Source organism: Scyliorhinus torazame, chromosome 7 (assembly GCF_047496885.1).
Source record: "Scyliorhinus torazame isolate Kashiwa2021f chromosome 7, sScyTor2.1, whole genome shotgun sequence".
Lineage (NCBI taxonomy): Eukaryota > Metazoa > Chordata > Chondrichthyes > Carcharhiniformes > Scyliorhinidae > Scyliorhinus > Scyliorhinus torazame.
In genome coordinates this window covers 9,520,950-9,545,255 of record NC_092713.1, presented here as the reverse complement: position 1 = coordinate 9,545,255, position 24,306 = coordinate 9,520,950, and the positions used below count along the sequence as shown (strand labels likewise).

The following is a 24,306-nucleotide window of genomic DNA, read 5'->3' as shown; positions in this document are numbered from 1 at the left end:
CTGGGAGCTGCGGAGTTTCGGCTTCAGGGAGGAAGGGGCAGGAGGGTGGTCCGGGGGGCTGCGAGCTGACTGGTGTGGTGTTGGCATGATTGCCCATGGGTGGCAGAGGCAGTGCGGGCGAGAGGCTGCTGCAAGCTCACATGAGGAACAGCAAGGAGAGGAGGAAATGCCACCTGCAGATTGAGATGATCGAGAGCGCACGGGTGCAGTCCCTGCAGCTGATTGACAGGCAGATGGAGAGGGTGAGGAGGGAGCTCTGGGTCACCCAGGCCATCGCTGGCCACAGTGTGCCCCCTGCACCTGCAGCCGGCCACAGGGAGGCGGCAGGCAGACCCCCTCAGGGGGAGCAGGGCAGAGGGACAAGTGGTTGGGGTCTGAAGGATGGAGGACTCCAGCAGGAACTGGACAGGGCGCTGCCCAGACCTGCCCCAGCTGAGGAGCCTGCATCAAAGCCCCTTCTCCCAGAGACATCAGGAATGGCCACATGCAGGAAGGTGCCCAGTGGAATCAACAAAATGGACATCCCGCTAAACCCTGCCCTCCCACACAGTGTGTGTGAGACCCCAAGAGATGGCTTAGACGCTGAGAGGCATCCCAATCTCGAAGACTGGACGCCAGCGGGCAGGGTGACTGGAAGAGGAAGAGATGGGTGGCAAAGCATCAGAAACAAAGCCCACCCCAGTCTGAATCGACAGCCGTGGAGGGAGGAAAGATTGGGCCTCGAAGCGAAGGGGTTAGAATTCAGCAGGGGACCCTTGGCAGGTTCTCTGGTGTCTGCACGGGACAGGGCTCCTTTGCTTCTTGACTGCAAGAGTCTTCAGAAATCGAGCACCAGCTGGTGTAAAGGCTTTGAGTTCCGGACAAACTCTGGGGCGAGAACATTACTGCCCAGCAGCACTGATCCCCGTTGTAACTCAGTTAGCGATGGGCCAAAAGAGAGGGAGGATGGACCAAGCACGAAATCCCAACGCAAACCGTCTGTCGATTGCACCAGATCCCTGGACTCCTTTACCAGGGAGGGGCGGACAATCAGGGCTTCCTGTGTTGCAGTAAGAGACCACCTTGCAGCCAGAGAGAAAGGACACAAGTCACCTCCCCATGCCAGTTCTGCACCCACGTTAACCAGGCAGGCGGTGCTCAGGCCTCCACTGATCAGGAGCCGCTCATCTCCTTCCCATTCATCCCAGGTCTTGCCCCCTGTTCCTCGTTTCTGTTCTGCGAGAGACTTGGGGCAGAAGGGTTTGGCCAGGTGCCCTGGACAGGTGGACCGTATGTGGAGCAGCCCCAGAGCCCCGAGGAGGAGCTCACAGTGGCGGCGCCAGCTGGCTGTTGACATGCCGATGGCGATGGTGGGACCCAAGGAGAGTGGCCGTGTCCGGGTGGTGATGTCCAAACGGGAGAGGGCTCGCCTCCTCCACCAGATGGTCCTGAGCTACAAGCAGCCGCCCGACCTCCGGCAGCACCAGAGGGACATCCAGAGGCTGTTCCAGCTCCAAATCGATGCTTTTATAACCAGTCTGGTGCAACAGAATAAACGCGGCCCTGGGATCTGAGACCCCCCCCCCCCAGACAGTAGCTGGTTGGGCTGGGCTCGACAGCTTGGCTCCCCGAGGGGTGGGGGAGGCTCGGCAGCGTCCGGCAGCCCTCACCCTGACATGGGAATGTCGGTGCTGCCTCCCGGTGCTGGAATTGCAGAAAACACCCCATTTGGTCAGCACCCTGGGACAGCCAGTCAACTGGTCACAGGCCTTGCTGTGGCTTCACTTCCGCTTATTAACAAGATGGTCGATGGGCAGGGACAGTCCTGGCAGCAGCCAAGCTGAGATCACTTCAGGCCGGGGGCACTGAGCCCAGGAAACTTCGCAATTTCATACAGGTGGGAATCTCTGTTAGGTGTTTCTCAAGCTACAATTTAGATAGTAGTCAAACTCTGATTGACTGGCGCGGTGGCATAGTGGTTAGCACTGCTGCTTCACAGCTCCAGGGTCCCAGGTTTGATTCCCCGCTGGGTCACTGTCTGTGCGGAGTCTGCACGTTCTCCCCGTGTCTGCGTGGGTTTCCTCCGGGTGCTCCGGTTTCCCCCCACAGTCCAAAGATGTGCAGGTAAAGTGGATTGCCCGTGATAAATTGCCCTTAGTGTCCAAAGATATAGATGGGGTTACGGGAATAGGATAGGTGGAGTGGGGCTAGGTAGGCTGCTCTTTCAGAGGGCTGGTGTAGACTCAATGGGCCAAATGGCCGACTGCACTGTAGGGATTCTGTCATTCCAGAATGTATATGTTAAAATGAAATGAAAATCGCTTATTGTCACAAGTAGGCTTCAAATGAAGTTGCTGTGAAAAGCCCCTAGTCGCCACATTCCGGCGCCTATTCGGGGAGGCTGTTACAGGAATTGAACCATGCTGCTGGCCTGCCTTGGTCTGCTTTCAAAGCCAGCGATTTAGCCCTGTGCTAAACAGCCCCTGCGGGAAGACTCGAAGACCTGGAGAACAGATCAAGGAGAAACAACTTGAGGATCCTGGGTCTCCCAGAAGGAATGGAGGGGGCTGATGCCGCGGCATATGTGGGCACAATGATCGGGACGCTGATGGGTGTGGAGGCCCCCCGAGATTGCTGGAGCTGGATGGGGCGCACCGAGTGCTAGCGAGGAAGCCCAATGCAAAAGAGCCGCCAAGGGCGATGGTGGTGAGATTTCACCGGTTTACGGACAGAGAGAGGGTCCTGAAATGGGCCAAGAAGGAACGGAGCAGCAAGTGGGACAATGCGGAGATCAGAATATACCCGGACTGGAGCGTGGAGGTCGCTAAGCGGAGAGCGGGTTTCAACCGGGCCAAAGCGGTGCTGCACCGGAAAGGGGTGAAATTTGGAATGCGGCAGCCAGCGCGACTGTGGGTTACACATAATGGCCAACACCACTACTTCGAAACGCCCAAAGAGGCGTGGACCTTTATATTAGCTGAAAAATTGGACTCTAATTGAGGGTTTGTGTGGGAGGGGGGTGTTTGAGGGGTGAATTATGATGTTTGTTGTACATAGGGGGTCAACCATGCGCAGGAAAGGATATATGGGCTGGGGGAGAGGGACAAGGCCATGACAGGAGCAGCGCCATGGGGAGCGGGGCAGGCTTTGGGAAGCGCGGGGCTTTTCCCGCGCGCGGCAAAAAATAAATAAATAAAAAGGGCGGGAAGGGGACAAAGGAATGTACATTGATTGGGAGAGACCCACACGGTGGGGTTAAAGGGATGGCGGGGGAAGCCGGGGTCAGCAGGTGTCAGCTGACTTACAGGAGGGATATGGGGGGAGCAAAAAAGCTAGACGGGGATCTAGCGGAAGGGGGGGGGAGAGGAGGGAGGTGGGGAAGGGGGGGGGGGGGGGAAAGGGTTGCTGCTGCACTGGCCGAAAGAGAACGGGACACAGAAGAGGTGGCTGGGACGGGGGTCCCCCAGCTGGGGGACTGGAGAGTGAGGGAGACGCGGACAAGGGACTGGCCCAGAAAAGGAGATGGATAGTCGGCGGGGGGGCGGGGGGTGAGAGTCCCTTCAATCCGGCTGATAACGTGGAACGTGAGGGGCCTGAATGGGCCGGTGAAGCGGGCTCGAGTGTTCGCGCACTTGAAGGGACTGAAGGCAGATGTGGCAATGCTCCAAGAGACACACCTGAAGGTGGCTGACCAGGTCAGGTTAAGAAAGGGATGGGTAGGACAGGTATTTCACTCGGGATTGGACGCAAAAAATAGAGGGGTGGCAATTCTGGTGGGAAAGCATGTGTCATTTGAGGCCAAGACTATCGTAGCGGATAATGGAGGGAGATATGTGATGGTGGGCGGTAGGTTGCAAGGGACGTGGGTGGTGTCGGTAAATGTATACGCCCCGAACTGGGATGATGCTGGATTCATGAAGCGCATGTTGGGGCGCATTCCAGACCTGGAGATAGGAGGACTAATAATGGGAGGGGACTTCAGTACGGTGCTGGACCCAGCACTGGACCGCTCCAGATCAAGGACGGGAAGGAGGCCGGCGGCGGCCAAGGTACTTAGGGGGTTTATGGATCAGATGGAGGGAGTGGACCCATGGCGGTTTGCAAGACCGCAGGCCAGGGAATTTTCTTTTTTCTCCCACGTGCATAAGGCTTACTCCCGGATAGATTTCTTTGTTCTGGGCAGGGCGCTCATCCCGAGAGTGGGGGGGACGGAGTATTCGGCCATAGCCGTTTCGGACCATGCCCCGCACTGGGTGGAACTGGAGCTGGGAGAGGAGAGGGACCAACGCCCGCTGTGGCGGCTGGATGTGGGACTGCTGGCCGATGAGGTGGTGTGTGGGAAGGTGAGGGGGTGTATTGAAAGGTACTTGGAGGCCAACGACAACAGGGAGGTGCAAGTGGGGGTGGTATGGGAGGCGATGAAGGCGGTGATCAGGGGAGAGCTGATCTCCATCAGGGCTCATAGGGAGAAGATAGAGGGAATGGAAAGGGAGAGGTTAGTGGGGGAGATCTTACGGGTGGACAGGAGATACGCAGAGGCCCCGGAGGAAAGATTACTTGGGGAAAGGCGACGGCTCCAGACGGAGTTTGACCTGCTGACCACGGGCAAGGCGGAGGCACAGTGGAGGAAGGCGCAAGGGGCGACTTACGAGTACGGGGAGAGGGCTAGTCGGATGCTGGCGCACCAGCTCCGTAAGAGGGCGGCAGCGAGGGAAATAGGGGGAATCAAAGATGGAAGGGGAGCCACGGTACGAAGTGCAACGAAAATAAATAAGGTATTTAAGGACTTTTATGAAGAGCTGTACAGGTCCAAGCCCCCAGTGGGGGAAGGGGGGATGAGGCGATTCCTGGACCAGCTGGGGTTCCCGAGGGTGGAGGAGCAGGAGGCGGTTGGTTTGGGGGCACCAATTGGGCTGGAGGAGTTGAGTAAGGGTTTGGGGAGCATGCAGGCGGGGAAGGCCCCGGGGCCGGACGGGTTCCCGGTGGAATCCTACAGAAAATATGTGGACCTGCTGGCCCCGCTACTAGTGAGGACCTTCAACGAGGCAAGGGAGGAGGGAACCCTGCCCCAGACAATGTCGGAGGCGAAAATCTCCCTGATCCCAAAGCGAGACAAGGATCCACTGCAATGTGGATCGTACAGGCCGATTTCGCTCCTCAATGTGGATGCTAAGCTATTGGCGAAGGTGCTGGCCACTAGGATTGAGGACTGTGTCCCGGGGGTGATACACGAGGACCAAACGGGATTTGTAAAGGGCAGGCAGTTAAATACCAATGTGCGGCGGCTCTTAAACGTGATAACGATGACATCGGAGGAGGGAGAGGCGGAGATAGTGGCAGCTATGGACGCGGAAAAAGCCTTTGACCGAGTAGAGTGGGAGTACCTCTGGGAGGTATTGCGCAGGTTTGGGTTCGGGGGAGGGTTTATTAGATGGGTTAAGCTCCTTTACAGCGCCCCGGTGGCGAGCGTAGTGACAAACCGGCGGAGGTCAGAGTACTTTCGGCTGTACCGAGGGACGAGACAGGGGTGCCCCTGTCCCCCCTGTTGTTTGCATTGGCGATCGAACCCTTGGCCATATCACTTAGGGAGTCTCAGAAATGGAGGGGGATAGTCCGCGGGGGAGAGGAGCATCGGACATCGCTATATGCGGATGACCTGCTGCTATACGTGGCGGACCCAATGGAGGGGATGGTGGAGGTCATGCAGACTCTGAAGGAGTTTGGAGAGTTTTCGGGCTACAAGCTTAATGTAGAGAAGAGTGAGCTTTTTGTACTACAGGCAGGGGACCAAGAAAGAGGGATAGGGGACCTGCTGCTGAGGAGGGCGGAGAGGAGTTTTCGGTATCTGGGGATCCAGATAGCCAGAAGTTGGGGGGCCCTACATAAATTGAATTTGACGAGGGTGGTGGAGCAAATGGAGGAGGATTTTAAAAGATGGGATATGCTCCCGCTCTCGTTGGCGGGTAGGGTGCAGTCGGTCAAAATGGTGGTCCTTCCGAGGTTTTTGTTCGTGTTTCAGTGCCTCCCCATCGTGATCACGAAGGGCTTTTTCAAGAGAGTAGGTAGGAGTATTATGGGGTATGTGTGGGCAAATAAGACCCCGAGGGTTAGGAGAGGGTTCTTGGAACGCAGCAGGGACCGAGGAGGGTTGGCTTTGCCAAACCTAGAGAGTTACTACTGGGCAGCAAATGTGGCGATGATCCGTAAGTGGGTTATGGAGGGAGAGGGGGCGGCATGGAAGAGGATGGAGATGGCGTCCTGCAAAGGAACGAGCCTGGGGGCGTTGGTAACGGCACCGCTGCCGCTCTCGCCGACAAAATACACCACAAGCCCGGTGGTGGCGGCAACATTAAAGATCTGGGGCCAGTGGAGAAGACACAGGGGTGCAATGGGAGCATCGGTGTGGTCCCCGATCAGGGGTAACCACCGGTTTGTCCCGGGGAAGATGGACGGGGGGGTTCCAAGGCTGGCATCGGGCGGGGATAAGAAGAATGGGGGACCTGTTCATTGACGGGACATTTGCGAGTCTAGGGGCACTGGAGGAGAAATTTGAGTTACTCACGGGAAATGCATTTAGATATATGCAGGTGAGGGCTTTTGTGAGGCGACAGGTGAGGGAATTTCCGTTGCTCCCGGCACAAGAAGTTCAAGATAGGGTGATCTCGGGGGTATGGGTCGGGGAGGGCAAGGTATCGGAAATATACCAAGAGATGAAAGAAGAGGGGGAAGCGCTAGTAGAAGAACTGAAAGGTAAATGGGAGGAGCTGGGGGAGTAGATTGAGGAAGGGCTATGGGCCGACGCCCTGGGTAGGGTTAATACCTCTTCCTCGTGTGCCAGGCTCAGTCTGATACAATTTAAGGTGGTTCACAGAGCGCATTTGACGAGGGCGAGGCTGAGTAGGTTCTTTGGGGTAGAGGATAGATGTGAAAGATGTTCAGGGAGCCCGGCGAACCATGTCCATATGTTTTGGTCATGCCCGGCATTGGAGGGGTTCTGGAGAGGAGTGGCGGGAGTAATATCCCAGGTGGTGAAAGTCCGGGTCAAGCCAAGCTGGGGGCTAGCAATATTTGGAGTAGTGGATGAGCCAGGAGTGCAGGAGGCGAAAGAGGCCGGAATTCTGGCCTTTGCGTCCCTAGTAGCCCGGCGAAGGGTCTTGCTACTGTGGAAGGAGGCAAAGCCCCCCAGCCTGGAGGCCTGGATTAACGACATGGCGGGGTTCATAAAACTGGAGAGAATTAAGTTTGCTTTGAGAGGGTCTGCGCAGGGGTTCTACAGGCGGTGGCAACCGTTCCTAGATTATCTCGCGGAGCGTTCGAAGAAGGTCGATCAGCAGCAGCAGCAACCCTGGGGGGAGGGGGCAACGAGAGACTGTCTGAGGGGATGGACGAGCGGGAGATAGCATGGAGGGTGGGGGGAAACGGTACGCGCGGCCAAGAGCCAGTGTATAAAGCTATGTAAATATACCATCTTGCCTTGTATATATCTTGCTCAGGGAGAATTTGCGTTATTTTGTTACGGGGGGGGAGGGGGGGGGTTATTGTTTGTAAGGGGAAAAAATTGTGTTGTTAAAAAACCTTAATAAAAATATTAAAAAAAAAAAAAAGAATTGGACATTCTGAATTCTCCCTCTGTGTACCCGAACAGGCCCGGAGTTTGGCAACTAGGGGCTTTTCACAGTAACTTCATTGCAGTGATAATGTAAGCCTACTTGTGACAATAAAGATTATTATTATTATTTTGACCAGGGGACAATGAAGGAATGGCAATATAGTGCCAAGTCAGGTTGGTGTCAAGTAGTGGTATTCCCATGTGTCTGCTCCCCTCATCCTTCTAGATGGTAGTAGTTGTAAAATCAGAAGGTGCTGCCTAAGGAATCTTGGTGAGTTACTGCAGTGCATCTTGTAGATGGTACACACGGCTGCCACTGATTGTCGGTGGTGGAGAGATTGAATGTTTGCAGAAGACCAAAAACGTGCAGGTTAGGTGGATTGGCCATGTTAAATTGCCCTTAGTGTCCAAAAAGGTTGGGCTGGGTGGGGTCACTGGGATAAGGTGGGGGGGTGGGCTTAGGTAGGGTGCTCTTTCCAAGGGCCGGTGCAGAGTCGATGGGCCGAATGGCCTCCTTCTACACTGTAAATTCTATATTCTATTTAAGGGAGGAGTGCAAATCACGCAGGGCTGCTTTGTCCTGGATGGTGTTGAGCCTTTTGAGTGTTGTTAGAGCTGCACTCATCCAGGCAAGTGGACAGTATTCCATTACACTCCTGACTTGTGCCTTGTAGATAGTGGACAGGCTTTGGAGGTGAGTTAATCACTGAGACCTGCTGTTGTAGACACAGTATTTATATGCCTGGATCCAGTTCAGTTTCTGGTCAATGGTAACCCCCAGGATGTTGATTGTGGGGGATTCAGCAATGGTAATGCCATTGAATGTCAAGGGGTGATGGTTAGATCCTCTCTTGTAGGAGATGGTCATTACCTGGCACTTGTGTGGCGCGAATATAACTTGCCCCTATTCTGCCCAAGCTTTGATATTGTCCAGGTCTAGTTGCATTTTAACAAGGACTGTTTCAGCATCTGAGGACACGCGAATGATGCTGAACATTGTGCAGTCATCAGCGAATATCCATTTCTGACCTTATGATGGAAGGAAGATCATTGGTGAAGCTGAAGATATTTGGGCCTAGGACACTAGCCTGAGGAACTCAAATACTAATTCGAGATTGCTGTTGGAGAAATAGATTTTTAACTGTGATGCACTGGCAGCGGTACTGGGGAAAGAGGGAGCCCAACCCTTGGGACAGCCTTCATCTGGTTTGCACTGGGACCAGTATACTGATGAATCTTGTAGCTCTGGCTGTAGCGAGGGTTTTACACTAAACAATGCGGGGAGGGTTCACCCAGGGGAAGATTTTGAATGTTAAGAAGGACAAGGCAGTGTAACAATATGGGTAATTAGAATGAACCAGCAAATAACGTCAGAGTGGGTAAAAATAGCGACAAGACAGAATTAAAGGCTCTTTATCTAAATGCACACAGCATTCATAAAAAGATGGATGAATTGATAGCACAGATAGAAATAAATGAGTATGGTTATAGCCATTACAGAGACATGACTGCATGGTGACCAGGGCTTTGACCTGAATATTCAAGGGGTATTTGACATTTCAGAAGGACAGGAAGAAAGGAAAAGGAAGTGGGGTGGCTCTGTTAATAAAGGATGATATCAGTACAGTATAGAGAGATTGGAGGATCAAAATATAAAATCAGTTTGTGTGGAGACTAAAGAGCAAAGAAAGTCACTGATGGGAGTGGTTTATAGACCTCCTGACAGCAGCTACACTGTAGAACATCTATAAATCAATAAAGGGGACTTTTAAGAAAGGTAGGGTAAAGGAATGAAAGGTCGATGGGGGTAGGTAGGAAAGTGGGGTTGAGGTTAAAATCTGATCGGCCAGGTGGCGCAGAGGTTAGCACTGCTGCCACATGGCACACTGGCTAGGGGCTGGTTTAGCACACTGGGCTAAATAGCTGGCTTTTAAAGCAGACCAAGGCAGACCAGCAGCACGGTTCAATTCCCGTACCGGCCTCCCTGAATAGTTGCCGGAATGTGGCGACATGGGGCTTTTCACAGCAACTTCATTGAAGCCTACTTGTGACAATAAGCGATTTTCATTTTTTCATTTCACTGAGGACCCGTGTTCGATCCCGGCCCCGGGTTATGGTCCGCGTGGAGTTTGCACATTCTCCCCATGTCTGCATTGGTGTCACCCCCACAACCCAAAGATGTGCAGGGTAAGTGGGTTGGCCACGTGTCTAATTGATTGGCAGAGCAGGTTTGAGGGGTGAAGAATCTGACTCCTGCTCCTAATTCATATGTATGTAATAATTGTGGAAGATTTCAATCGGATAGATTGGATGAATCAAATTAGCAGGTGTATATCCTGTAAGATGCATTCATAGTATATGTCGGACAGTTTCTTAGAACAGGTTAGATTTGGATTTGGATTTGTTTATTGTCACGTGTACCGAGGTACAGTGAAAAGTATTTTTCTACAAGCAGCTCAAACAGAGCATTAAGTACATGAAAATAAAGTAAATAATAGGGCAACACAAGGTCCACAATGTAACTACATAACACCGGCATCGGGTGAAGCACACAGGGGTGTAGTGTCAATCAGGTCAGCCCATAAGAGGGTCGTTTAGGAGTTTGGTAACAGCAGGGAAGAAGCTGTTTAATTTAGACCTTGTAACGTGTAATGAGACACAGAACTGTACCAGTGTAGGAGGCCATTGGCTCATCAATGGACCATATCCAAAAGAGCATCATGACTTAGTACCTTTCCCCTGCCTTTTCCCCCTACCCCAGCAGTGTTTTTATTCAACCAATCATCGAATGCCTTCTTGAATGCCTCAAGTGGGCACCGTGGGCGGCATAGTAGCACAGTGGTTAGCACTGCAACTTCACAGCTCCAGGGTCCCAGGTTCGATTCCGGGCTTTGGTCACTATCTGTGCGTAGTCTGCACATTCTCCCCGTGTCTGCATGGGTTTCCTCCGGGTGCTCCGGTTTCCTCCCACAAGTCCCGAAAGACGTGCTTGTTAGGTGAATTGGACATTCTGAATTCTCCCTGTGTACCCGACCAGGTGTCGGAGTGTGGCGACTCGGGGATTTTCACAGTAACTTCATTGCAGTGTTAATGTAAGCCTACTTGTGACAATAATAAAGATTATTATTATATTATTGATTAATGATCTCATCGTAAAGGATCCTCTGGATAAGAGTGATTGAGGGTTTGAGGGTGATAAATTTAGGTTTGAAAATATTGTCTTAAACCGAAAAGACAATTGCAAGCGTAAGAAGACATAGTTGGCAAAAGTGGAATCAAAAATAGGTTAAAGAAGTGACAGACATCTCAACGACGATATATTCAGTGAGAAAGACTCTACAAGGATGCACCATGGCTAACACAGGAGGTTAAGGACGGCATCAAATGTACAATTCTGCAAAGATTAGTGGTAGCCCAGAAGATTGTGAAAAGTTTAGAAACCAGCAAAGGGCAACTTTGGGAAATTGGCATATGAGAGAAAACTTACAAGAACATATAAACAGACCATAAAAGCTTCTACAAAAGTATGCAACAAGAGAGTTGCTAAAGTAAGTGTTGGTTCTTGAAATTATGAACCTGGGAAATTAAAAATGGGAATGAAGGAATTGGCAGAGACTTTGAACAAGTGTTTTACATCCATCTTCACGGTTGAAGGTACAGAAAGCATCCTGAGAGCAGAAAAAAATAATTCAGGAAGCAGAAGGGAGGGAGGAGCTCAACATGAGCACGCCCACTAGAGAAAAGTTAGAGAAAACTCATTTGGATTAACGGCTGAGGTCCCTTGGACCTGATGGCCTGCATCCTTGGGTCTTTGTAACCTGCTATTAGCTCAGTGGGCTAGACAGCTGGTTTGTGATGCAGAACAAGGCCAGCAGCGCAGGTTCAATTACAGTAGCAGCCTCCCCGAACAGGCGCCGGAATGTGGCGACTAGGGGCTTTTCACAGTAACTTCATACTTTTGACAATAAAAGCTTATCATTATTGTAAAGAAAGTGGCTACAGAGATAGTGGATCTTCCAAAATTCCCTATTCTGGAAAGGTCGCCGTGGATAGGAAAAGCACAAATAATACCTCTATTCCAGAAAGGAGGGAGACAGAAAGCAGGAAATTAAAGGCCAGGTAATCTTAACTTCTATCGTTGGGAAAGCAGTAGAATCCATTATTAATGAGTGAGTCGCAACACATTTAGAAAATTATAATACGATCAGGCAGTGACAATGCCGTTTTGTGAAAGGGAAATCATGTTTGACAAATTTCTTGAGGTTCTTTGAGTTTATGACAAGCAGGATGGATACAGGGAGCCAGCTGATGTAGTATATGTGGATTTCCAAAAGGCCTTTCTTTTGGTGCCAGATTAAAAAGTTATTGCACAACAGTTCACAGTGTTATGATCTTATGATATATCTGCCCTTCCCAATATGAGGAAAATGTCCAGAAAAAATGATTTAAACCGCTGCTTTTGAGAATTGCTGCTCTAAAGTGAGAGGAACGCTCAGCAAGGAAAGGTAGATATTAGAAACCCAATCCATAGAAACTGTCTGCCCACCATGAAAAGGGTAGTAAGAAGTCTTACACCAGGTTAAAGTCCAACAGGTTTGATTCAAACACTAGCTTTCGGAGCACTGCTCCTTCCTCAGGTGATTCACCTGAGGAAGGAGCAGTGCTCCGAAAGCTAGTGTTTGAAACAAACCTGTTGGACTTTAACCTGGTGTTGTAAGACTTCATACTGTGCTCACCCCAGTCCAACGCCGGCATCTCCACATCATGGCTACCATGAAAAGGAACTATGAATAATCCAGTGCATAAACAGCCCCTTTGGTCTAACTGGCCCACGCTGAGGTTCCACCCAAGCGTCCTCCCCATCCTTCATCAAACCCCATTAGAATTTCCTCCTATTCCTTTCTGCTTCATGTACAAACTACCTTCCCCTGAAATACTATTCACCTCAGCTACTTCTGAGCAAGTTTTATATTCCCACCACTTCCTGGGTGCATATTTTATTTCTTGCATTCACTATTGGATTTATTAGTGATGATCTTGCAGTAAAGGCATTAACTTTCAAGTCTCCCACAAGTGGAAATATTTCCCTTCATCTACCCTATCAAACGCATTCATGAGTTTGAGGTGCTTTCTGGTTTTAGGACATTGTGTGATGTCACCCGAGGAACTATGTCAAAATCGAGCTTATGTCACAAAGGAAAATGTCACAGTTGGTTTGAGGCTTTGTATAAAGTCAGAGGGCCCTTGTGCGTTCAGTGAGAGGAGACTCGGTGCTAAAACCCTGCTTTCTACGTGTGTCCTGGAGGGGCATGTCTGACGACGCTGAAAGGTGCTGTAAGGGGCCGGAAGTGCGACAGACAGTGTTTGGGGAGCTGCTGGAGAAAGTGGCAGTCAAGAGGATACTGGGTCCGGTGTATCGCAACTGGGAGCCACTCATTTACCACACCTTGTCGCATGTCCTTCGCCACGTCGACGCGCCGGGTTTCGATTCCCTCCTCTCCGATTACATCGCTTTCGTCCACTGGCCCCGCGACAAGAGGTGCCTCAGCTTCTACTTGGAGTTCACAGAGATCTGCATCAACACCATCCTGTACTGGCTGTTTGCCCGTAAAGTCAACCCCCCCTTGGTGCAAAAACTATTGGAGAGAACCGCCAGCTATCTAGGAGATAGGGGAAACCAACTGGCATTGATCTGGAGGTAATTTACTGGGAATTGTGGAACGTCTGTGTGTAAATTATCATTCATCGATCCACATCTGATTGCGCTTTAGAATGTCGAATCTGGTCTTTCCTTCATTTGAAAAGACTTGCGTTTTTAAAAAAATTTGGAGTGCACATTTCATTTTTTCCAATTAAGGGGCAATTTAGCGTGGCCAATCCATCTACCCTGCACATCTTTGGGCTGTGGGGGCGAAACCCATGCAAACACGGAGAGAATGTGCAAACTCCACACGGACAGTGACCCAAAGCCGGGATCAAACCTGGGACCCCGGTGCAGTGAGGCAGCTGTGCTGACCACCTGCGCTACCGTGCTGCCCTTTTATCTGCATCTTTAACAACATCTCAAAGTGCTTTTTAGCAATTATGTCCTTTATTGGAGGCAGCCACTGCTGTATGGAGGAAATGCAGCAATTGTGCACGCAGGAAGATCCCACTAATAGCAATGCAGTCATGACCAGATAACCTGATTTTAATGGTGGGGGTTGAGGGGATAAATATTGGTCATGACATGTTGGGGGGGGGGGAGAAAGTGAGAGCTCTCCTGATCTTTTTTGGGGGGAAATGGGATCTTTTGCATCCACTTGAGAGGATAAATGGGGATCAGTTCAACGCTCCAACCTAAAGGTGACCCTTCAGACATTGCAGAACTCCCTAAATAACTGGAGTATCAGCATAGATATTCAAGCTTGGGTGTCTTTAATAGGACTTTAACCCATAATTTTCTGGAGAAGCAAGGGTGCCAGTGACTGAGCCAGAGGTGATATTTTCAATCAACAATTGGAGGTGAATCAATTCCTGGCCAGGTTAATGTTGAGTGTAATTTAATAATATTTTACTGCATAATAGTTAATTACACTCCTGTGAGGTACTTCATTTCCTCTTGTTAAATGTGCTACATGAATGCAAGTTGCTGTTATTTTATTGAAAACCTGAGTTTTCATCATCATAGAATTTACAGTGCAGAAGGAGGCCATTCAGCCCATCGAGTCTGCACCGGCTCTTGGAAAGAGCACCCTACCCAAGGTCAACACCTCCACCCTATTCCCATAACCCAGTAACCCCACCCAACACTAAGGGCAATTTTGGAGACTAAGGGCAATTTACCATGGCCAATCCACCTAACCTGCACATCTTTGGACTGTGGGAGGAAACCGGAGCACCCAGAGGAAACCCACGCACACACGGGGAGAACGCGCAGACTCCGCACAGACAGTGACCCAAGCCGGAATCGAACCTGGGACCCTGGAGCTGTGAAGCAATTGTGCTATCCACAATGCTACCGTGCTGCACACAAAAAAAAATATTGGCTGGTGGTTCTATTTGTGACAGAGCTTGGAACATTGCGACAAAGAAAAACCCACTACTGGAACAATTCCAAACATAATTAAACCCCACAATGAGACACTGAATTTGCTGTTTATTCTGAGGCTGAGAACGCAGTTGTTGTTTTCACTTCCAGACAGCCTGTCTCCAGCTGGAATACCTTTGCCCAACTGAGAGTTCTCCCAACACGTTCTAGCAGGCCCAGCCAGAACGTCCCTGCTGCACAGCTGACACACTGCAAGTTCAGGAAGGCAAGTCTCCGCGGGATCTTCCTCTCCCAGCACTCTTTAAAGTCACAGAATGATACAGCACAGAGTGGGCCACGATGTGCCAGCCCATCGTGTTGGCTTTCTGAAAGAGCTACCAAATTTATTCCTCCCCTGCTCTCTCCATATAGTTCTCCAATATTTTTCCTTTGGAACTTATTCCCGAACCTGCATCCACCACCCTTTCAAGTATTGCATTCAATAACACTTTTATCCCTGCTTAAACAGTGATTCTTCATGTTGCCTCTGATCGTTTTGCCAATCACCTTAAGCCTGTGTCCTCTGGTTGCCAATTCAGCTGTCACTGAAAACCATTTCTCCTTTTTTACTCTATCTAAACCCTTTAAATGCATCTATGTTATTTCTCTCAACCACTCTGTGGTGGCAAGTTCCATAATCCCCGCACTTTCTGGATCGAGATGTTTAAAAGACGGATAAAGGCAGCATAGTGGGTAGCACTGCTGCCTCACAGCGCCAGGGACTCCGGTTCAATTCCAACCTTCGGTGTGGAGTTTGCAAGTTCTGCTCGTGTCTGCGTGGGTCCTTCCGGGTGCTCTGGCTTCCTCCCAGTCCAAAGATGTGCAGGTCAGCTGGATTGGTCAAGCTAAATTGATCATCAGTGTCCAAAAACAAAGGTCAGGTGTGGTTACGGGGATCGAGCGGGAGCATAGGCCTGGGTAGAGTGCTCCTTCGGAGGGTCGGTGCAGACTCGATGGGCTGAATGCAGCCTCCTGCATTGTAGGGATTCGATGTTTCTCTTGAATTCACTGCAGGATGTATTGGCGAGAATTTTATTTTTATAACTCCTATTTCTGGTCTCCCTCACAAGTGGAAACAGCTTCTCCCTTTCAAACCTTTCCAATGAAGCAGCAAGACTGACTCACTGCTGCCATTCAAAGCGACAATGGAGTTCCACCTCAAATTTCCTTGTTGCTCCATCTGTAATAAGCTCTGGTCAGACACTCGGAAGAGAATAGGACTTTGAGAAACATCTGCTGACCGTTTCACCCTTTTACAATGACAATAAATGCTGTGACTTCAAAAGCAAATACATGCGGCATTCCCCGTGGGCGGAATCCTCCGGGTCGGCCGGCAGCGCACTCACACCCGCGCGTTTCCAGACGGCGTGGCCACAATGGGAAAACCCGTTGGGCGGCTGTGGGAACGGAGAATCCCGCTGCAGGCAGGGAGACGCCGCGCAGGAAAACGGGGCTGGCGGGACGGAGAATCCCGCTGCCGGCGGGAGCTCGCTGGGAAACGGGGCTGGCGGGACGGAGAATCCCGCTGCCGGCGGGAGCTCGCTGGGAAACGGGGCTGGCGGGACGGAGAATCCCGCTGCCGGCAGGGAGACGCCGCGCAGGAAAACGGGGCTGGCGGGACGGAGAATCCCGCTGCCGGCAGGGAGACGCCGCGCAGGAAAACAGGGCTGACGGGATGGAGAATCCCGCTGCCGGCGGGAGCGCGCTGGGAAACGGGGCTGGCCGGACGGAGGTTCCCGCTGCCGGCGGGGACTCACAGCGCGGGAAAACAGGGCTAGCGGGGCGGAGAATCCCGCTGCCGGCAGGGACGCACTGCGCTGGAAAACGGGGCTGGCGGGGCGGAGAATCCCATAAGACCATAAGACATAGGAGCGGAAGGCCATTCGGCCCATCGAGTCCACTCCACCATTCAATCATGGCTGATTTCAACTCCATTTACCCGCTCTCTCTCCATAGCCCTTAATTCCTCGAGAAATCAAGAATTTATCAACTTCTGTATTAAAGACACTCAACGTCCCGGCCTCCACCGCCCTCTGTGGCAATGAATTCCACAGACCCACCACTCTCTGGCTGAAGAAATTTCTCCTCATCTCTTTTCTAAAGTGACTCCCTTTTATTCTAAGGCTGTGCCCCCGGGTCCTAGTCTCCTCTGCTAATGGAAACAACTTCCCTACGTCCACCCTATCTAAGCCATTCATTATCTTGTAAGTTTCTATTAGATCTCCCCTCAACCTCCTAAACTCCAATTAATATAATCCCAGGATCCTCAGACGTTCATCGTATGTTAGGCCTACCATTCCTGGGATCATCCGTGTGAATCTCCGCTGGACCCGCTCCAGTGCCAGTATGTCCTTCCTGAGGTGTGGGGCCCAAAATTGCTCACAGTATTCTAAATGGGGCCTAACTAATGCTTTATAAAGCTTCAGAAGTACATCCCTGCTTTTATACTCAAAGCCTCTTGAGATAAATGACAACATTGCATTTGCTTTCTTAATTACGGACTCAACCTGCAAGTTTACCTTTAGAGAATCCTGGACTAGGACTCCCAAGTCCCTTTGCACTTCAGCATTATGAATTTTGTCACCGTTTAGAAAATAGTCCATGCCTCTATTCTTTTTTCCAAAGTGCAAGACCTCGCACTTACCCATGTTGAATTTCATCAGCCATTTCTTGGACCACTCTCTAAACTGTCTAAATCTTTCTGCAGCCTCCCCACCTCCTCAATACTACCTGCCCCTCCACCTATCTTTGTATCATCGGCAAACTTAGCCAGAATGCCCCCAGTCCCGTCATCTAGATCGTTAATATATAAAGAGAACAGCTGTGGCCCTGCGGGACACCACTCGTCACCGGTTGCCATTCCGAAAAAGAACCTTTTATCCCAACTCTCTGCCTTCTGCCTGACAGCCAATCGTCAATCCATGTTAGTACCTTGCCTCGAATACCATGGGCCCTTATTTTACTCAGCAGTCTCCCGTGAGGCACCTTATCAAAGGCCTTTTGGAAGTCAAGATAGATAACATCCATTGGCTCTCCTTGGTCTAACCTATTTGTTATCTCTTCAAAGAACTCTAACAGGTTTGTCAGGCATGACCTCCCCTTACTAAATCCAAGCTGACTTGTCCTAATCCGATCCTGCACTTCCAAGAATTTAGAAATCTCATCCTTAACAATGGATTCTAGTATCTTGCCAACAACCGAGGTTAGGCTAATTGGCCTATAATTTTCCATCTTTTTCCTTGTTCCTTTCTTGAACACGGGGGTTGCAACAGCGATTTTCCAATCCTCTGGGACTTTCCCTGACTCCAGTGACTTTTGAAAGATCATAACTAACGCCTCCACTATTTCTTCAGCTATCTCCTTTAGAACTCTAGGATGTAGCCCATCTGGGCCCGGAGATTCATCAATTTTTAGACCTCTTAGTTTCTCTAGCACTTTCTCCTTTGTGATGGCTACCATATTCAACTCTGCCCCATGACTCTCCTGAATTGTTGGGATATTACTCATGTCTTCTACTGGGAAGACTGACGCAAAGTACTTATTTAGTTCCTCAGCTATTTCCTTGTCTCCCATCACAAGATTACCAGCGTCATTTTGGAGCGGCCCAATGTCTACTTTTGCCTCCTGTTTGTTTTTAATGTATTTAAAGAAACTTTTACTATCATTCTTAATGTTACTGGCTAGCCTACCTTCATAATTGATCCTCTCTTTCCTGATTTCTCTCTTTGTTATCCTGTTTGTTTTTGTAGCCTTCCCAATCTTCTGACTTCCCACTACTCTTTGCCACATTATAGGCTTTCTCTTTTGCTTTGATGCATTCCCTAACTTCCTTTGTCAGCCAGGGCTGCCTAACCCCCCCTCTGATAACCTTTCTTTTCTTTGGGATGGATCTCTGTACTGTGTCCTCAATTACTCCCAGAAACTCCTGCCATTGCTGTTCTACTGTTTTTCCCACTAGGCTCTGCTCCCAGTCGATTTTCGTCAGTTCCTCCCTCATGCCCCTGTAGTTACCTTTATTCAACTGTAACACCTTTACATCTGATTCTACCTTCTTCCTTTCAAATTGCATACTGAATTCTACCATATTATGATCACTGCTTCCTAAGTGTTCCCTTACTTTAAGATCTTCAATCAAGTCTGGCTCATTACATAACACTAAGTCCAGAATGGCCTGTTCCCTCGTGGGCTCCATCACAAGCTGTTCCAAAAAGCCCTCCTGTAAACATTCAATGAATTCCCTTTCCTTGGGTCCACTGGCATCATTTTTTACCCAGTTGCCGGCGGGAGCGCACAGCGCAGGAAAACAGGGCTAGCAGGGGAGAGAATCCCGCTGCCGGTGGGAGTGCACAGCGCAGGAAAACAGGGCTGGTGGGACGGAGAATCCCGCTGCCGGCGGGAGCGCACATGGAGAATTCCGCTGCCCGCGGGGGCGCACAGCGCAGGGAAACGGGGCTGGTGGGACGGAGAATCCCGCTGCCGGCGGGAGCGCACATGGAGAATTCCGCTGCCCGCGGGGGCGCACAGCGCAGGGAAACGGGGCTGGCGGGACGGAGAATCCCGCTGCCGGCGGGAGCGCACAGCGCAGGAAAACGGGGCTGGTGGGACGGAGAATCCCGCTGCCGGCGGGAGCGCACAGCGCAGGAAAACGGGGCTGGTGGGACGGAGAATCCCGCTGCCGGCGGGAGCGCACAGCGCAGGGAAACAGGGCTGGCGGGACGGAGAATCCCGCTGCCGGTGGGAGCGCACAGCGCAGGAAAACGGGGCTGGTGGGACGGAGAATCCCGCTGCCGGCGGGAGCGCACATGGAGAATTCCGCTGCCCGCGGGAGCGCACAGCGCAGGGAAACGGGGCTGGCGGGACGGAGAATCCCGCTGCCGGCGGGGGCTCACATGGAGAATTCCGCTGCCCGCGGGAGCGCACAGCGCAGGGAAACGGGGCTGGCGGGACGGAGAATCCCGCTGCCGGCGGGGGCTCACAGCGCAGGAAAACGGGGCTGGTGGGACGGAGAATCCCGCTGCCGGCGGGAGCGCACATGGAGAATTCCGCTGCCCGCGGGAGCGCACAGCGCAGGGAAACGGGGCTGGCGGGACGGAGAATCCCGCTGCCAGCGGGGGCTCACAGCGCAGGAAAACAGGGCTGGTGGGACGGAGAATCCCGCTCCATGAATTGTCACTTTGACTTCAAGTTGCAGAATTTCCTCCCTAAATCTCTCTGCCCTCCATTAAAACCCACCTCTTTGATTAAGCACCTATACAAATACCTCCTGTTATGGTTTGGTGTCACCTTAGTCTGGCATTCTCCCCTGTAAAGTGCCATGGGACATTTTGCTCTAAAACGTGCTTTGGAATGCAACTTATTCCTGTTATTTATTGTCAAAACATAAAACATAAGAACTAGGAGCAGGAGTGGGCCATCTGGCCCCTCGAGCCTGCTCTGCCATTCAATGAGATCATAGTCCCAGTCTACTCAGTAAGCTCCTGGTTCTCTCATGTCTGCATTTCAGGAATTCAAATAAATCCAAGATTAAAACTTGCATAATTAAATCGTGCCGCAGATAATCCTTTTCTTTACTTGGTTTTCAAAATTACAATAAATGGCATCGCTTGTAAATGTAAGAACCATCCTAACATTCAATAACCTTTGCATCAATGTTCACTGGGATCCTGCGCGTTTGAACATAGAACAGAGAACATACAGTGCAGAAGGAGGCCATTCGGCCCATCGAGTCTGCACTGACCCACTTAAGCCCTCACTTCCACCCTATCCCCATAACCCAATAACCCCTCCTAACCTTTTTGGACGCTAAGGGCAATTTAGCATGGCCAGTCCACGTAACCTGCATATCTTTGGACTGTGGGAGGAAACCGGAGCACCCGGAGGAAACCCACGCAGACACGGGGAGAACGTGCAGACTCCGCACAGTGACCCAAGCCGGAATCAAACTTGGAACTCTGGCACTGTGAAGCCACAGTGCTATCCACTTGTGCTACTGTGCTGCCCAAATAATGTGTAATTTTAAAAAGATTATAAAGCAAATAATAAACTATAGTAGAAGCTTCTTTTAACATGCCGTTATTAAATGGGTTTCTGAATTTCCTGTTTACGTTGCAGGACCTTTACACCGGTGTATAATCCAAACCCACTGTGCGGAGTGACCCCCTTACACTTTGTAGCTCAAAACAGGCAGTCAGACATTCTGAAGATTTTACTCCAGTATGGGATACTGGAGAGGGAGGAAAGTCCCATGTCCACAATCCTCATCATTCTCTTCTATCCAACATCAATAGCAAGGGTGCATGACTTTGAGTCGACGCACATAATAGAGGAGGCAAAACTGTGTCTCAGTTTATGCGTGAGAGTGACGTATCGAATACATGTCTCACAGATTAAGGTACGTTCTGCTGGCGGCCGTGCAAGAATGACAGAGACTCATTTTTTTGTTTGGAGTTAATATCTTTGCTTTTTCACAGTCCAAAGGCCTTGCTCACGTTCCGTCTTCGTAAGCTCTTCTAGCCTTATAATCACCAAACCCTGGGCTCCCCCAATTCTCACAACGGCCAATTTTCATCGTTCCGCCATTGGCAGCCGTGCCTGCAGATGCCTGGGTCCCAAACTCTGGAATTCTCTCCCAGAACTCTCTCGCTGCTCCCGACCTCTTTTACCAAGCTTTTGGTTGCCTGTCATTTTAATATCTCCTTATGTCAAAAGTTTGCGTGATAGTGCTCTGGCTAAACATGTTGGAATGTTTAACTATGTTGTAAGCACTACATAATTGTAAGTTCCTGTTGTTGTTACTTGCCCGATGGGTTTTCTCCTGTGCACGTGGAGAATGGCCAGGGAATTCTGGAGCTTCTGTCAAAAGAGAGGGGTGGGTAGGTGGAGGGGTAGGTATTGTTCTAATTGTGCGAAACTAATGGAGAATAAGGACACAAATAGGACGTTCCAACCTATCTTTTTCTGGAGACACCACACAGTCTGTGTTGAAGGGAACGTTGCACTGGCCCTTCTTGTGACCAGGATCCCCAGTCCGGGACGGATCAGAGCAGTCCTTTCCAGCGAGGAGAGAGAGGAACACCGGGGCTAAATTCTCCAAGCTTCAGATTTGATAGGAGAATCTCAGTTCTTATTGATGCATTTGGAAATTTGGAAGCATTCAGTTTTGAAGGCAATTCAACCCCTAATGCCTGTACTGGCTCTGTCCAATTTAGTTCCACACCCCAGCACTCTCCCCCCCCCCCGCGCCCCCCCCCCCCCCCCCCCCACCACCACCCCCACCCCGTAACTCTGCAAATGTCCAGATACCTTCTGAAAGCTCCTCCACCCTCTCAGTGATCCAGATCCTAACCATCCTGCATGTTTTTCTCAATCTCCTCCAGTTCTTTGTGCTCACGTTTTAGTTTCTGTCTAAATCAGTGACCTCTGGTTAACGATGCACTTATCAGAAAAACAGTTCCCTCTCCAGCTATTCAAACTAAACCCTTCAACATTTTGAAGACATTTATTTAATCTCTTAACTGCCACTCTTTGAGGGAGAACAACATAAGGAGGAAGAGAGGGGGGAATGGAGGTACACATCGGGAGAGGACAGAAAACTTGTATTTGTTCAAGGGATATCCGCATTGCTGGCAAGGCCAGCATTGACTGTCCAACACTGATTGTAGAATAGAATCATACAGTGTAGAAGAGGCCCTCCAGCCCATCAAGCCGACACCAATAAAACTATTCTAATCCCATTTCCCAGCACTTGGCCTTGAACGTTTTGACATTTCAAGTGCTCATCCAAAGATTGTTTCCTGCCGCAACTACCCTCCCAGGCAGCGCATTCCAGATTCCCACCGCCCTCTAAACCTCAAAGGTCTTTCACCTTGTTAAAGACCCTTCAACTAAGAGGAACAGCTGTTTTCTATCCACCCTGTCCTTGCCCCTCATAATCTCATACACCTCAATCAGGTCCTCTCTCAGCCTTCTCTGCTGATGAAAACAACCCAAGCTTATCCAGCCTCTCAGCTCCATCTCAGGCAGCATCCTGATGAACTTCCTCCTTTCTATTGCAATCACATCCTTTCTGACTGCACACAGTACTCCAGCTGTGGCCTACATAACCTCCCTGCTCTTATAATCTATGCCACGACTGATAAAGTCAAGTGTCCCCTATGCCTTTGCTGGACTCCCCAGTCCTGCCGTCTTCAGAGGTCTCTGGCCAAGCACCTTGTGACTGTCCTTGAGAAGATACTGAGCCACTACCTTAAATCACTGCAATCCTTATGGTATAGGCACAATGATAGGGGGGAACCATGGGGGGAGACCCAGTTACAGAGAGAGTAATTTCGGTGTCAGGTGGGGAATGGGGTGGGAGCCTTGCTGTCGCTGATGAGTGAACTGACTGGTGACTTTGGTAAAGTTTTGTGGTTTAAAACCTCATCCCCTGGCTAGGTGCCAGAGAATATCCAACATCTCAGAACCATTCCTCCAGCATAGGTGAACAAAAGGTTGCATGAATGTAGCACCTTTAACCTGGTAAAAGGTGCCATTTACACAGGAGTGTAAATCAGACCTAAATTACAGAAGGTTGCAGTCGGGCTGATAACAAACCGCTTGGTCAAGGAGGGAGTTTTAAGGAGGGTCTTAAAAATGGAGAGAGACAGAGAGAGAGAGGTTTAGGGCGAAAATTTCAGGACTCGGGGCCAGGCAACCAATGATTAAAATTGAAACACCTCATTGTGGTAATACCAGGTATTGCGGTACCTAAGAGGTGGATGGCCATTGGTTAGACCCAGGAGCCTACCATTGGCTGTTGTACATAGCTCCGCCCTGCGAGGTGGAGTATAAGAACCGGTGCCGTCCCAGCAGCCTTCACTTTCTGTATCAAAGCTGCTGGGGAAGAGTTCTAGCAGATTAAAGCCTTCAGTTATGGAATCACTTCATCTTGAGTGTAATTGATTGCGCATCACTCAAGATGCCAGAATTGGAGAAGCACAATGATCTGAAAGGGCTCGGGTGGGCTGGAAGAGATGGGGAAAGAATGAGATCATGGAGGGATTTGGTTACAAGGGAGATCATTTTAAAATCAAGGCAATTTCAAACAGCTTCAGGAAAGAAGAGCAAATAAAAAAGGAAAAATACAGAGAAGGATCAAGGCTATGTAAGATACCGCTACCAGTTTAACATACTCTCTCCTTCTTGCTTCTGTTTGCAGGCGTATATTAACTTTCGACAGCAACCTCTCATCTCCAACTGGTTGAATTGCATTCCTGTGACAAGATATCAAGAGGTTTGCGAGCTCCTCCACCTCTGCAGAATGTGTATTAGAAACTGCCTGCTAACCAGCAGCGGGCTGCCTAGAGGAATATCCTTGCTGCCACTACCCAAATCACTTCAGAATTACTTGAACTTGGAAAGATAAAAGGTGAAAAGATCTCCCTACCCCCTCCCCCACCTACCTCTCTCTCGGCTGCAGATTGGGGCCGGGGACAACAGAACAAAGAAGAGAAAAAAAAACCCGACCCTTCAGGAGAGAAAAGGAAGAACCGATTCATTATTACAGCATTTACATCGTGTTCCGTGTTCTATCACTAGCAACATGCAATAAACCCAAAATTTCCAGCAACTTTTGCAATTGTTTTATTGTTCCCCAGACCAGCCATTTAGA

At 50.3% G+C, this 24,306-nt stretch overlaps 1 protein-coding gene across 3 annotated transcripts; it reads left to right on the top strand.

Moving 5' to 3' along the window:
- Positions 1–24,264, top strand: LOC140426020 (ankyrin repeat and SOCS box protein 17-like). Of its 3 annotated transcripts, XM_072510299.1 has the most exons (3): positions 12,856–13,286; positions 20,769–21,048; positions 23,854–24,264. In XM_072510299.1, the coding sequence occupies exons 1-3, from the start codon at positions 12,898–12,900 to the stop codon at positions 24,058–24,060; spliced, it is 876 nt and encodes a 291-aa protein (XP_072366400.1). In that variant the 5' UTR covers positions 12,856–12,897; the 3' UTR covers positions 24,061–24,264. The 3 variants fall into 3 exon arrangements, 1 of the variants encoding a protein (XP_072366400.1); XR_011948109.1 differs by lacking the exons at positions 12,856–13,286; positions 20,769–21,048 and adding an exon at positions 1–1,876 and having other exon boundaries at positions 23,854–23,973; XR_011948110.1 differs by lacking the exon at positions 20,769–21,048 and having other exon boundaries at positions 13,219–13,286; positions 23,854–23,921.
- Positions 24,265–24,306: the final 42 nt, after the last annotated feature.

Bases quoted from the DNA above. Each gene is read 5' to 3' on its own strand.
- LOC140426020 (XM_072510299.1), top strand. From the start codon at position 12,898: ATGTCTGACGACGCTGAAAGGTGCTGTAAGGGGCCGGAAGTGCGACAG. The intron at 13,287-20,768 runs GTAATTTACTGG...TTTACGTTGCAG, and splicing joins CAACTGGCATTGATCTGGAG to GACCTTTACACCGGTGTATA. The intron at 21,049-23,853 runs GTACGTTCTGCT...TTCTGTTTGCAG, and splicing joins TACATGTCTCACAGATTAAG to GCGTATATTAACTTTCGACA.